This window comes from Sphaeramia orbicularis, chromosome 22 (genome assembly GCF_902148855.1).
Source record: "Sphaeramia orbicularis chromosome 22, fSphaOr1.1, whole genome shotgun sequence".
Lineage (NCBI taxonomy): Eukaryota > Metazoa > Chordata > Actinopteri > Kurtiformes > Apogonidae > Sphaeramia > Sphaeramia orbicularis.
Window position 1 is genome coordinate 52,282,973 of NC_043978.1, and position 16,453 is coordinate 52,299,425.

Consider the following 16,453-nt stretch of genomic DNA (forward strand, 5'->3'; position numbering starts at 1 on the left):
CTTCACTGTCCTTGATTTTCTACATAACAATAAAGAATTTCGAAAATGTTCACAAAAGATATACATTCTTTTTATGTCCTCCAATAACACACTAAGGTGGAAATTTTGTATTTCAGATTTTTTCTATGAGTGCACCATAAAGGGTTACGATGCACAATATTCAAGTAAATTATATTCTCACAATCTGGGAAAAACAAATAAATAAAATAAATCTACATGCGCATGCCTTTACTGAGGGAAACCAAAAAAAAAACCCCTCAATGTGACTTTTTCCAAACCAGAAAGAACTTTTCTTAAATGGGCAGAGAAAGGCCTGAGGACAGTTAGTCAGCTGTTTGCGAGGATGACTGCTGAGGCATCTTCCCAGCTTCAGGCTCATTAGATCATGCCTCTAATGATCTGGAATGTTTTTGTCATGTACAGCACTATTTAGAGGCACACAAGGAACAGGGTGAAATTAATTGGATTTACCAACGAAGTTTGAACAGTAGATGACTGAAGGGGTTGAGAACACAAATGCCCTGAGAAAATAATATTTTGCCTATACAGTATTTACATGAATTTACATGAACCCAATGGACAACACACTGGATGTGAAAAGTTAATGGAAATTGAAGTCCAACATCATATTCCTTGGTGGTCTGAGTGTTCTAAGTACTCATACTTGGAAAGAATTTGGTTGAGATTTAAAAAAAAAAAAAAAAAAAAACATTAGTAAAAGTCAACTATGACATTAGATCATTTTTGTTGAAAACATGTGGGCTAGTATGACATTTGTTTTTTTCATATTTCCACACACTTCTTACCCTAAATTACAAATTTACTGGCATAAGATTTTTGGACATAATCACTTCAGAACTAAATAAAACTAAATTATGGTTTGACAAAAATAAGTTGTCAATAAATCTTTGTAAAATGAAATTCATGATTTTTGGTAAATGTAAAACAAATAATGAGGTAAAGGTCCAAATAAAGGGTGTAGATATAGAAAGGGTGAATCAAAACAAGTTTCTTGGAGTGATAACTGATGATAAAATTTGCTGGAAACCTCCCATAAAATATGTACAAAATAAACTATCCAGAAGCGTCTCAGTCCTGGCCAGAGCAAAGGGGATATTAGATCGAAAATCACTTCAGATTCTGTATAATTCATTGATCTGACCTTATTTAAGTGACTGTTTGGAGGTATGGGGAAATACATATATAAGTTCATTACACAGACTTTTTCTACTGCAAAAAAAGAGCAGTAAGAACCGTTCACAATGTCGGTTTTCGCGAACACACAAATCCACTATTTTTCCGATCTAAAACTGTAAAACTCATCGACCTTGTGGACTTTAAAACTATTCAAATATTGTATAAAGCAAAGAATAACTGACTGCTGGGTAATATTCAAGAAATGTTTAGTGAAAGAGAGGGAGGCTATGATTTAAGGGGAAAATTTAATTTAAAGATTCTTAAAGTACGCACTAGGTTAAAAAGTTCCTCTGTGGTGGAAAACTGTGTGGAGATCAAACAAATATCAAACATGATTCAGTTTTAAAAAATATATAAATAATTAATTCTTTAGAGGTGACAGTGTTTAACCCTTTCATGCATGAATTATGAGAACCTTATAGTTGAGTTTTGTTTTGTTTTTTTGAGTGTTTTTATTCCTCCTTAGGCATGAAAAAAACAATGAGATTGAAGTTTTTTTTTCACAGGTTTGCAAAAATGTCCACTCAGCTACACCATGAATTTTATTCTTGAAGCAAAGAAACATGTATTTAAAACCAAATATGATAAAGTGATATGAAAACAGTGAAATGAAACCATGTTTAATGCAGTTAATCTGATGTTTTCTCACATTTTAACATATTCTAATACTAGTTATTACTCACTTCATGGAGATAATATGCAAAAAATAACAATTAACAACTGATTTCCACTCAAGAACCAATCAACAACAGCAAAGTTACAGTAATGGTACGAATTGCAGTTTATGAGATGATGCATAAGCGTCCACTGTGTTGGCTGATATGGAACTAAAACAAGTAAACCCATGAATATACAAGAGAACAGCTGTAGAAAACCTGTCCACTACAGTGACCACTGTGCATGAAAGGGTTAATACTGAAACTGAGGCCTGTTTGTTTCTGGATGATGTTGTACTGATAAATCTGCTGGAATTTTTGAAGGAAACTGTTGAACTGTTGAGTCTGTTTGTATGACTGCACTGACATGAACAGACTGGTGTGTAGAATTCAGTTACTGCATTATGGATTAGTTGTGGTTCGATACTAAAATTAGGAAAATAGTATTGTTTGATTCTTGTATTAATTTAGTGATAAAGGTGTAAAAGCACTAAGGAGTTGGATTAAATCAGTTTATATTTCTTCCTACTCCTTTTGCAAAATTCAGACTTGTATGTGCTTGAAGATAGATTCTGTCCATTTAAATGTTTTATTTTGTTTATTTTGTTTTGTTTTATTTTGTTTCCTTGCATGTTCGAAATAAATAAATAAATCAAATCAAATCAAATCAAATCAAATCAAATCAAATCAAATCTGCTGTAATTATTGAAGAAAACTGTTGAATTGTTGAGTCTGTTTGTATGACTGCACTGACATGAACAGACTGTGGTGTATAATTCAGTTACTGCAGTATGGATTAGTTGTGGTTCGATGCTAAAATTAGGAAAATAGTATTGTTTGATTCTTGTATTAACCCTTTCATGCATGAATTGTGAGAACCTTAGTCAAGATTTTTTTTTCAGTGTTTTTATTCCTCCTTAGGCATGAAAAAAACAATGTGATCAAGTTTTTTTTTGCCTATGGAATTACAAATATATCCATGCATTTAATTTTTGAAGTAAAGAAACATATGTTTAAAACCCAATATCAGAAAGTGATATGAAAACAATAAAATAAAAACATTTTTAATGCTGCTAATCTGATGTCTTCTCACATTTTAACATATTCTAATGCTAGTAATTACTCACTTCATGGAGATAATATGCAAAAAAAAACACTTCTTGTCTTACAAATAACAATTGATTTACACTTAAACATGTTAGTGCAGATCAGGTTTATCAAGAACAGCAAAGTTACAGTAATGGTCTGAATGTCAGTGTATGGGATGGTGTGTAAGTGTCCACTGTGTTGGCTGATATGGAACTAAAACAACAAAACCCATGAATATACAAGAGAACAGCTGGAGAAGAACTGACCACTGGAGTGGCCTATGCATGAAAGGGTTAAGTTAATGATAAAGGTGTAAAAGCACTGAGGGGTTGGATTAAATAAATTTAAGACTTCTTCCTCCTCCTTTTCGACCGTGCAGAGTTCAGACTTGTGTGTGCTTGAAGATAGATTCTGTCCATTTAAATGTTTTGTTTTGTTTTATTTTGTTTCTTTCCATGTTCGAAATAAATAAATAAATCAAATCAAAATCAAATCAAGATTAAAAAGGAAACAACAATGACTGTAGATTGTGATAAATCACTTGAACCACAGCAGATGCTTCCAGGTAATGTATATCCAAGAGAGTTGGGGAAAATATAATATTACATGCTCAGAGCTCATTATTAGCCAGAAAAATGATAACAGCAAGAACTGGCTCAGATTGCACCCACCCACTGTGGATCAATGGACTCAAAGACTTAAAGATATGAACTGTATGGAAAATATAAACGGCACAGTCTTAGCTTCAGATGGACATTTATTTAGAAAGGTCATCTGTTATACAATACCGTATAGTCTGTAGTCCAGCTATTTTAGGAGGAGATTTACTACTATGCATTTTAATAAATATTTCAGACTGATCTGTAATTTATTAATACCATTCACAGAGTACAAAGAGATAAGAATGTATAGAAACTATTTTGAGTGAATACATATGATTTTTTCTTTTTTTTTTTTTTACAAAAAATCAGCAAAAATGCCTTTATCTCTTCACTTTGGCTAAAAAAATTAATCCAACAAACCATTTTATAACCATTTCATGAAGAAAATATTAAAGTATACACTGGAAAAAAAAAAATCCTGTTGTTTTTACAGAAAAAAAACTGGCAGCTGTGGTTTCCAGAACAATACTGTAAAAAACACATCCAACTGTAAACATATTTACAGAGTAACATGTAGATTTAACAGTTTAAACATGTAGATTTAACAGCTTAAACATGTAGATTTAACAGTGGATTTAAATGGTAAATGTTCTGCACTTATTTAGCTCATTTTCTCCTCCTTCATGGTGTCCACAGCTCTTTCCAAATCCACCAGGTCCAACTGGGACCAGTTTAGGGTTCAGTGTCTTCCATGGACACTTGGACATATGGACAGTCAGAGCCAGGATTGGAACCACCAACCCTTTGGTTATTGGACGAGCCGCTCTACCAACTCTACCAACCCATTCATTTACAAATTTAAAATGGTACATTGGTAAATGTTTACTTTTTTATAACTTGTTTTTATTAAAAAAAAAAAAAAAAAAAAAGCAAATATGTCGTTATTTCAACATTATGGTCTTACAATTTAAACGGCACCACATTGTTTTTCAATGTACAGTTTTATTTTCTAAAAACAATAGAAATCCATCATTTCTACATCCAAATCTGCTTTTGTTCACATACTCTTCCTGTAAAAACTGCAGCTATATTTGATTCAATCGTTAACACAGAAATCTTTTCAAATACACAACTTTGCTTTGTATTGTCACCTACAGTTTTTTTATGTTGCAATTTTACAACTTTTTGGTGTTAATTCTACAGTCATTTTTCAGTGTATACACAAAATACTATGGCTACCTAGTTGTATTATTTCAGTATATTCACAAAGACAGCTCTTATACTAAATGGGTATCACTTGATTTAAGCCAAATACCAAAAGTCTCACACAAAACATGTATTTCTAATCAATTAAAGCACGCAGTCATTCATGGTTTTGGAGCTCGATTTATCTGTCTTCCTTCCTGTCTTGATTATATCACTTGTAATGCACGTAACTTCACATGGTATGAAGAATATTATTAGCCTGTGAATCAGCTGTGGCTTCAGATGAAAACATAGTGTTTTGTCCGACTGGCTGAGAGGAAATATCTAATTTTTTCAGCAGCTTATCGTTAAGCCTTGGAATGAAGTACTGATATTTTAACCACAAGAACTACACAAACCAAACGTATTCAAATGTATTCTGACCATTTTCATCCCAAAGATGCATGTGTGTTTAGACTCTGACCTGAGGATGACTTGCTCCAGGAGTTTGGTCTTCACCTCGTCCTCCTGCAGGCGCTTCTGGGTCTCCTCCTCCTCTGGAGCTCCATCTAACAACCAGCGCTCCCTCAGTGCCTTTGACTGTAAGAGACAAAAAATAGAAATCAGCTAAAATTTCCTTAGGGGGTCAAATGAGTGGCCATTTTTGTTAAAAAAAAAAAAAAAAGAAAGTTATCAAAAATGCATAGAACCATGTTGAAATAATGCTAATTAAAAAGCAAATAAAATATTAAAATTATAATTAATTAAATAAAAATATTAAAAAGCTTCCAGTTCAACAATTTCTCCATTTCCTCTAAGTTTTCAGTGTCTAGTTTTGTGATTTTCCTTTTAAAGCCCAAAGCATCATGGATGATACCACCCACCCTGCACATGGATTTTTGACCCTTCTCCCATCAGGCAGAAGACTACAGCACATCCAAGCCCGGACCACCAGACTCCGAAACAGTTTTTACCCAGAGGCAGTTAGAATGATGAACTCCTGCTGAACTTTGAGCCCAGAATGCACTTTAAATGAGCACTTTACTGCTGTGCACGTTATAAATAAAACTTTTTTTTAGTTATTTGTAAGTAATTTTTAGGAGGGGTGTTATTATTTTCTTATATCAGTATTTTATTATTTCATCAGTAACTTATACTATTTTTACTAAATGCTGCTGACAGTCGGGGACCTGAGTACAATATTTCGTTTCTGTGTATTTTTATATGCTGAAATGACAAATAAACTTGAATCTGAATCTGAATCCATTTGTGCACAGACTACTGATATTCTTTGACAGTGGAAGCTCTATTTTCATAAATATTGGATTTGGAATAGCACGTGGATGTGAAAACTTGTGCTGGTGGACAGACGTGACATTACCCATGATGCTCTGGTCAGTACCAGTACTTTATTGGAAATAAACTTATAGACTTACTATTGCTAATTGTGCTCTTCTTCATAAATGTTGGTATTGTGGATCTAAAACAATCCCAGCTGACACAAAAACACTAAATGTGTCAGTGGACGGATGTGACATGGTTGTTGTGGATCCCATCATACTGATGCTCTGCAGCCATGTCAGCGTTTACACTAATGATCCCAGAGCAAAAACTAGGAGCACTATTATTTATTGGATAGTTTATCATCAGACTAAAGAGGAAAGAACAATATAGAATTGTTCTTTCTGTATAAAAATGCTTCTTATTGTAAAACTGTTGATGTAAACAGTGCTGTGTGCCATTCTTCATGTATGTATTGGTGGAACAGAAGCAGGATGGATCAGCTCCATACTCCAGACTGAACCTGTACAAATAAAACATGTGATATGTAGGAGAGAATCTGGGAAGAAAAACTGCGGAATCTAAAAGAATAGAAGATTTGTTTTTCAGCTCAATTCAGTTCAAATAGAACTTGTCCATTTGTGACATGAAAATATAGCATTAATTGTGCTGAAATGGGACATTTTTGAGCTGAAAACATAGTTCATATGAGCATCAACATGTTGAACAGAACTGAAATCCTGTACATTTGAACAACTGTCATTTACCAACACAAAGTTCCTTTGGATTCACTGAGATTGATTTAATATGAACAAAGACACAAATAAGACCTCTAAGCACATTTTAGCCAAAATATGTATATGATGAGCTCAAAAGATGATTGAACTTTTCTATAAATGTTGATCACAAGGAATACGACTACACTGTTAACTGTGCTCCCTCCAGGTCTTTGGTGGAAGACTGTGCAGTGCACTGTAAAAAAAATCCTGTTGTTTTTACAGGTATATACTGTAAAAAACACATCCAACTGTAAACATATTACAGAGTAACATGTAGATTTAACAGTTTAAACATGTAGATTTAACAGTTTAAACATGTAGATTTAACAGTGGATTTAAATGGTAAATGTTCTGCACTTCTTTAGCTCATTTTCTCCTCCTTCATGGTGTCCACAGCTCTTTCCAAATCCACCAGGTCCAACTGGGACCAGTTTAGGGTTCAGTGTCTTCCATGGACACTTGGACATATGGACAGTCAGAGCCAGGATTGGAACCACCAACCCTTTGGTTATTGGACGAACCGCTCGACCAACTCTACCAACCCATTCATTTACAAATTTAAAATGTTACATTGGTAAAATGTTCACTTTTTTATAACTTTTTTATAAAAAAAAAAAAAAAAAAAAAAAAGCAAATAGGCCGTTATTTCAACAATAAAACAATAGAAATCCATCATTTCTACATATAAATCTGGTTTTGTTCACATACTCTTCCTGTAAAAACTACAGCTATATTTGATTCAATCGTTAACATAAATTTTTTTTCAAATAAACAACTTTGCATTGTATTGTCACTTACAGTTTTTTTATGTTGCAATTTTACAACTTTTTGGTGTTAATTCTACAGTCATTTTTTACAGTGTGCTGTAATGAAAGGATGTCAAGCAGATCCTTTTCTCATACATCCCTCAGCAGGAAGGAGTTGTTTAATTCATTAGCAGAACCTGTCTTTTCTACACTGGACCTCAGTATAATCTCTCATCCAGTGTGTGTGAGTTCATCTGCATGGACTGCTACCTCTCAGTGATTCGGTCACACACTTCAACCGCTGCCAACATGTTTGCCAAGTGGACTATGGCGTTGTGCCAGGGCATCAGCCTCTGGCAGTGACCAGAAGAATTCAGCCTTAGAGATAGAATAATACGCCCATTAAACTCAATTGAGCGTGAGACAGAAATCTGGCTCAGAATCTAAAGGATGTAAACAAAAGGTATTGTATCATGTAATCTATCTAACAGTGAAACTGCAGATTAAACTGGACACCCCGGCCCATTTTCACATGACTAATGAAAACATAATCTGTTGTATTTCACAGCTGAAAAAGTACAACACATCCTTAAATCCCTTTAAATCTCACATACTGGACCTGCAAACTGCATCAGATGTTTCCCAAGGCTTGACAGAAAATATCTTTATGGACAAACTGAAATTACAAACTGTTATTAGATCATCTCAAACCATATGCACATAAAGCAACTAGATCAGGGCTGTCAAACTCATTTTAGTTCAGGGGTCACATTCACCCCAATATGATCTGCAGTGGACCGGACCAGTAAAATAATAACATAATAATATATAAATAATGCCAACTCCAAACATTTCAATGTGTTTTATAGTGAAAAAAGTAAAAATTATGGAAACGTTTGCATCTACAAACTGTCCTTTTGAAAATGTGAACAACATGAACAACCATGAAAAAACTGAAATTTATTAAGAAAAATAAGTGCAATTTTAACTCTATTTTGCCTCTGCTTATCATGTGTAAACATGCATTAAAACTTACAGATCACAACGGATCTGCAAATTTACAAAATATTTTAGTAACTGGCAGAATATTAGTAAAATTGCACTGACTTCTCCTAACACATTTCTAGTTTTTCATATTTTTTGTGAAAGACTAGTTTGTATATTTACACATTTTCATGTAATTTCCCTTTTTTTTTTTTTTTTTACACTAAAATAGAGGAAAAATTTGGAATTGTCATTGTTTGTAGGTTTTTATGGTAGTATTTTACGGATCTGACCCACTTGAGACTAAAGTAGGGCTTTTTATGGCCCCTAAAGTAAAGCCATTCACTGTTAATATCTTGAGTGTAATTTTTGCATTTCTCAAACTCATCCTACGGGCCGGACTGGACCCTTTAGCGGGCCAGATTTGGTCCCCGGGCCACATATTTGACACCTGCGAACTAGATTACCACACCAACATACAATCATTTGTCCTTTTCGAACTGAGAATCAAAGCGCTCTTAGATTATTTGTCAATCAGCTCTGTGTCGGATATAAAACGTACTTGTACGGACTCACTGTACGATTAGATAAGATAATTAAATTCTCCCCCTGCATTAATTAAAGTCACCAACAACATGGGAGTAAAATGACACAAAGATTCAGCTCTGAGTCTCTGACACGTTTTCACATCTTCATATCTTTTTCAGTCATGTCCACTGTTGGTTTCCAAACAACTCTAAACTGTACCTTTATCTTAACTCTTTCCATCTTTCTGTCCCAACTCCTTTGCAGATAAGATAATATCAAAGCAAATACTTGGCATGCTTTGAGGTAAATATAAAAGTGTGTGTGTGTGTGTGTGTTATTCTCAGCTGTTAGACTGTGCAGCCAAACACAGCCCTGAACAGCCATATGGAAAAGTGCAAGAAAAAGTGCTTGTTTTCACAACTCAGAATGAAAATCTGGACCTGTGCATGATGTGAATTCCTCACTGATGATGCAACAAGAGCAGCACCCCCCCCCCCCACACACACACACACTCCCTTTTTTTTTTTTTTTTTCTTTTTTTTGTGTAGACCCACGCCCCTTCCTCTCTCATGTATGTATGCATCTCTATCCATCATAAGGTTCATGAACTTGTTCGTTTATGTTTTGCTTAATGAGCTGGCATTTGTCCGTTGCGTTTATCTGTGCTAATCCATTTTGATTTGTTTTCATATTTAAACGCTGGCTGTCATATTTCAACTATAACTTTATTCATTGAGTAATGCAGCTCCAGACACCCAGTCACACAGTATTTTAACCCTTTCATGCATGAATTAGGAGAACGTTAGTCCAGATGTTTTCCTGAGTGTTTTTGTTCCTCTTTAGACATTAAAAAAACAATGACATTGAATTTTTTTTATGAACCTATTTCTCATGGAGTTACAAAAATGTCCGTTCAGCTGGACACCGTGCGTTTAATTTTTGAAGCAAAGAAACATGTATTTAAAACACAAAAACAGAAAGTGATAAACTGTGTGAAAACTATGAAATAAAAACATTTTTAATGCAGCTAATTGGATGTTTTCTCACATTTTAAAATACTTTAGCAGTAGTTATTACTCACTTCATGAAGATAATACGCAAAAAAACCCCACAACTTTTTGTTTAAGAAAACTGTTAATAACATTTAACAACTGATTTACACTCAAACATGTTAGTGCAGATCAGGTTTATCTAGAACAGCAAAGTTACAGTAATTGTATAAATTGCACTGTATGGGATGATGCATGAGCTTCCACTGTAGGAATGTAACGATTACCGGTATAACGATAAACAGTGGTAAAATTGCAGATGGTTAGTATTACCATTTAAATTCTAATTATCATGATAACTGTGTTTGATTACTGCACTTTTCCAGAAAAAAACCCTACGTAAAGATTTGCTTTTATGTCAAATATGTGAGCGTAGTTTTAATTTATTACAATTTTAATTGGATATACCTAATATATGGAACCAATATTCACTTTTAAAGTCTTTGAAAAGGTTCGTTAAGCATCTGTGTGTTATCTTTGCAATAAATTATATACATTTTTCAAATCGAATTTTATATATTTTTTGTGTTTTCTGGCCTTATATGTTTTTATAGTAGGTTAAAGTGAAAAAAAGGCAGATGATATAGATGAAGTTGTGCTGAAAAAACAGATCCCAAACATGGGTATAGTAAACATTTGTTTATATAGTATATAAAGGCAAAATCAAAAGGACTGAAAAACGGACAAAATAGGCTCAGACCACTAAGGGTTAATATTTGAATGTTTCTGACACAGAAGGAACATTGTGACTATTATTTTCTTTGTTTTTTTTGTAGTTTTTCTTTTTCTCTCAAAATACAACTTGGTTAAATTATTTCAGTGTGTGTATTAGTACTTTTTGAACATTTTGAGCACAATTTCAATAATACCGTGATGATAACAATAAATGTGATAATTTTGGTCACAATAACCGTGATATGAAATTTTCATATGGTCCCATCCCTAGTCCACTGTGTTGGCTGATATGGAACTAAAACAACAAAATCCATGAATGTACAAGAGAACAGCTGGAGAAGAACTGTCCACTGGAGTGACCACTGTGCATGAAAGGGTTAAAGCCCCCCCCAACACACACACACACCCTCTCACATGTTGTAATTCAACACTCTTCATACCCCAGCCCTGCATGCTCTCCTGGGCTCTGAATATAACCCTACTTCCATTTCTCTCTCTTTCTCTCTTTTGCTCACCACACCCAGCTCCCAATGTCTGACATCACTTAATGTAGCTGCTCATGCGTACGCAAACACACACACACACACACACACACACACACACACACACACACACACACACACACACACACACCACACACACCAGTCTGCACAAATGCTCGTAAAGCTGGAGCTCTGAAGTTCTGTCTCTTCCATTGTTCTTTGGTGTAAAAGCTGCTAACGTAGCAGACAAAGGGCGGAACTGTGCTACAGACACACATACACTCACACACTCACGTACACACACATCCAAATGTACTGAGCAGCTGTAAGAATTTCACAATTTAGCTTGTTTGTTTCCCTCTACTGGAGGACGGCAATAAAACTGTTCACGGTTGGAAAATGCATTTTGTACGACAGCGTATTAGGGCCACATAAGAAAAAAAAACGCTAGTCACTACAAGAATAAGCTCATTATTTAACGAGAATAAAGTCGTTATTTAACAAGAATAAAGTCGTAGTTTTAAAAAAACTCATCATTTAACGAGAATAAAGTCATTAATTAACAAGAATAAAGTCGTAGTTTTAAAAAACTCATTATTTAACAAGAATAAAGTCGTTAATTAACAAGAATAAAGTCGTTATTTAACGAGAATAAAGTCGTACTTTTATGAGATTAAACTCGTAATATTTTGAAAATTCGACAGTTTCTGGTTTTACAGCGAAGGCCACAGGTGAAGCAGATCCTTTCCTTCTGCTGGACTCCTAAACTCACAGTCGAATCCACAGTTTGTTCAGAAACACAAACCCTGTGTGTTTAGTTCTGCTGTTTCCACTGATAGTCCTACAGACGAACACTGCAGCAGTTTGTCCAAAACAAAAGAGACACTTTACTACAAATCAGTTCAGTTCTGACAACAAACCCAAATGTGTGTAAACTGTCTTCAGAGTCCTTAAACTAATGTGTGGATGGAGGACAGACTCAGTATTTGGCCTCTGAGTCTAAACCCCAAATGAAAGAAGAACTGCACGAAAGGTTCACAGTTCCACATCCATGAGTGGGTATGACTGCTCATTATATTATGACTTTATTCTCCAAATATAACGACTTTATTCTTGTTAAATAATGACTTTATTCTCATTAAATAACGACTTTATTCTCGTTAAATAACGACTTTATTCTCGTTAAATAACGACTTTATTCTTGTAGTGACAAGCGGGTTTTTTTTCTTATGTGACCCTAATACGCCGTTGTAATTTTGAAAGTTAATACACTCAAAAAGAAAAGCATTAATATAATAGTGCTCATTTGTTCATATATGAACCTTTTCCACTCTTCATAGAACTAACCTGGGGTTAGGGCTTGACCTGAAAGGGAATCATCTAGTTTTTGTGTTTTACATATAACTGAAACATGATTCAATCTGCATTAAATTAAATATGACACAAATATGACCCCAACCCGCTCAGGAGGTCAACTTCTGTAACATAAGGCAGACTTACAGAATCAGCCCATTGTACATTCTATTTCACTGATGATCCCAGAACCACAAAACTTATTCCTTTGCTAAATGGTCTGAAATATGCTCCTAAATACTTTCTGGGAGACCAGTTCACATGGGACTGGAAAACCTGTGGACCTCAGCTGATTTGACAGTTAAAGCCAAGCTCAGTGTTTCATGTTGTGCTTTCACTTAGGGGGCAGTGGTTCTCAGTCTTTTTCTGCCCCCCCCCCCCCTTTGGAGGACGAAAAATCTCCAGGCCCCCCTCAACCCCAACAACACTGTAACTGTGGTGCAATTATAACTTTTATTGAAAGAAACATCAGTACTGTAACAATACTTTTAGCTTTTCCTTCAATTATTTGTTGCGCAAATTAAAAGTAACTTAGATTTTTGTGTGAACAATACAAATAAACTCAACCAGATTGCTCCCTGAGATGACATTTTTCCAAATAAAAATAGGAAATGTGTGATTATCTTACAACTATGACAATAAAGTTCCTTTTTTTAGAACAACAAACTAATTTTGGTAACAAAGACGAACATTTTAACAATATCAGTGGCTGCAACAGAACATTAAAGTGCAAACTGTACAAACTGTGCAAAAACACAAACATGTCACATGTTTCTTTTCCAGTCCAGTCCTTGTCCATTCTCCAAACCTAAACTCTTTGTCCAGTCTAGTGACAGATCACCATGGCAGTAGATTGGTTTGTTTTGTGTCCATAAAATAAGTCCAGGGTGCTCCAACGCTAAAACATTAGTTCCACCTGCTACATGTTCTAACCTGAAGAAAAAAAAACAAAAAAAACACCCAGGAGTGATCCCATGGCCCCCACAGCAAGCCTTCGCACAGTTTGAGAAACACTGACTTGGGGTAAGAGAAGTGTCCTTTTGTTTTTTTTCTTACACAAATGTACTGACATAATCCCCTGTTCTGATGTCAAGGCTCGGCGCTTACAGATAACTGCTGAAGACAGACAAATGCCATGTGACATCCACCTCATCATCTTTGGACATGTTGCTTTTCTGAAGGATTTAACTTTCCGTGAATATCTGTCCTATATCCCAACATGAGCCTCCTGAACCTGCACCCAGAAGACTTTTATAAAGTTCATTTATCACCACCAAAGCAGCCTCCACAGTGTGAGACCAGAAAGAGCCACAATGAATGAGCAGTGGAAACAAAGCATGCTGCAAACCACATCAAATCACAGGAGGTGGTGATTCACAGAAGAATATGATCACAGGATGTTTGCTGAAATAAGGAAAGCAAATCGCAGTGGAATTAGCCGCTTTAGCAGATTTTACAGAATTAAGAGCGCAGACGACCTCTCCAATAATCAGAAATGAGTAGAGTTCCGCAGGTCGTATTAGTAAATGGGGCTCATGTCACAGAAATGTTGGCAAAAAGGTTCAAAACTGAGTAAGAGTCTGTAGCAGCTCTATCATGGTCATTCTGTTGTTTACTTGGTATTTTATTTCACTGTTTTAAATTGTACAGCTGTTTTTATGTCTTCTTAATCTATTCTTGTATTTTATTTTATTTTATTTTATTTTATTGTATTACCTCCGCTAAGGAGGTTCTGCTTTTGTCGGTGTTGGTTTGTTTGTCTGTCTGTTTGTTTGTGTGCAGGATAACTCAAAAAGTTATGGACGGATTTGGATGAAAATTTCAGGAAATGTTGATACTGGCACAAGCAACAAATGATTACATTTTGGTGGTGATCGGGGATGTGGGGGGGTATGGGGCCCACTGATTGGCCTTGGCGGAGGTCTGCGCTCTCCGAGTGCTTTTCTAGTTTTTTATTTATTTATTAATTTTTTTATATTTGGTTTTCCCCTGTGAGTCTCTGTGGAAAAAAGCATCTGCCAAATGCATAAATGTAAATGTAACTTCGTGAAAAACTACTTCAAGAAGTCAGTTTCTTCTGCTTCTTTACATAATGGAGAGACATGGAATCAACACGGAATGGCTGAAAATGTCCAGACAGGATTTGGGTCCTTTAAAAAAAATGTCTTCCAAGGAAACAGAAGCATGTGGAGTATGTCTGACCTAAACCTAATCCTAATCTTCACATAGGGCGGACATTAAGAGGGTGTACTATACAAATAAATGTTTACTAGTCATTTATTTTACTCTAAATTCTTTCCTTTACAAATTTGCATATTTTACGTTTACAAAATCTAGACGTCTTGAACTTCCAGCTGCCACTTACGTAATACCATCTGCTGTGAGCGGACATTTGGAAAAACAGAAGTCTTATTATGTTTTCTGTGTTAACAACATATTACCTCATCTCACTATTTGTGTGTGTGAATCTGGTGTGCACTTTATGCAACAGTGTGGTTTTATGGTGTAGAAGGTACACCCTTATAAAAACGTGGTGTGTAAACGGAGATGTTTATTGGGTTTTCCACATGAATGCTGAACCTGGAATACTTGCTGCGGTTTGCACAAAAAGCCTTCTAATGCTTCTCTACTGTGTGATTATGCTTCCCCTCTATGTGTGTGTGTGTGTGTGTGTGTGTCGGAGTGTGTGAGCTGAAAGTGGGGTGCGGTGGGTGTAAGAGCTGTTTCCTGTTGGTGGGAGTGGGACAAAAATCTGTTTCCTCTGCCAAAGCCCTCTGCATTGTCTGGGTTCGTCTGTGTTCTTTTATGGAGCAACACACAAAAATGAAGCCACACACGAACAGATACACACTTACAAAGGTTTGCTCTGAAAATAGAAAAAGTGAGCGCACGCAACGGCAAAAGCGGGGACGCACGCACGCACGCCGCAACCTTTGCTCTTATCTGTGACCTGCTGGATTGTCCTGGGCTGGAATAGCTTTGATAGCACTGACACATACGCTGACAAAAGCCTCAGCTCTGATATAATGAATGTGTGTACGCATCCACGCTGATTTAAATGTGTGTGTTTTAGGGAGTGTGTGTGTGTGTGTGTGTGTCCAGCAGCATGTGGAGGAGCTGCTGCTGTTATCTGTCCATTCAGAACATTCCGTGACAGGGGGAGTAATGGAGTATCTCACTACGTGGGACTGATAGGTTGAAAAGGAATTTCTGAATTGTTGGGAGTTGTTCTTTGGGTTTTTAATATTACAAACATGTAGCATTATTCCCAGAAGCGCTGGCAGTAACTGGCAGTATTTGGGTCTGAATTGCTCTTGTAAGGCAGAGCTGTCAAACTCATTTTAGTTCAGGAGCCAGATTCAGCTAAATTTGATCCGAAATGGGCCGGACCAGTAAAATAATAACAGAATTATATATAAATAATGTCAATTCCAAATTTTTCTTCCTGTTTTAGACCAAAAAGAAGTTAATTTACATTATGAACAGGTTTACATCAACAAACTATTCTTTCAAAAATGTGAAGAACATGAATACACTGTAAAAATAAGTGTAATTTTAACACTATTCTGTCTCAGTTTATCATTTCCGCATGTACATTATAACATACAGATCACAGTGGATCTACAAACACACAAAACATTTAATAACAGGCAGAATATTGGTAAAATTGTACTTACTTCTCTTAAGACATTTCAGGTTATTCACATTTTTTGTAAAATTGCACTTTGTTTTAGTGTAAATACATGAAAATATTTACATTTACAAAGAGAAACATTTGGAGTTGTCATTATTTCTATGTTATTATGATCGTATTTGACTGGTCCTGCCCACTGGAGATTGAATTGTT

General features: G+C 35.4%; 1 protein-coding gene across 2 annotated transcripts in view; it reads right to left on the reverse strand.

Moving 5' to 3' along the window:
- Positions 1–16,453, reverse strand: part of palm1b (paralemmin 1b) — a 65,748-nt gene that overhangs the window by 3,367 nt on the left and 45,928 nt on the right. For both annotated transcript variants that reach the window (XM_030126889.1, XM_030126888.1), the window contains exon 4: positions 5,214–5,329. In XM_030126889.1, coding sequence (XP_029982749.1) covers positions 5,214–5,329 — 116 coding nt within the window. The remainder of the gene's footprint in view (positions 1–5,213; positions 5,330–16,453) is intronic.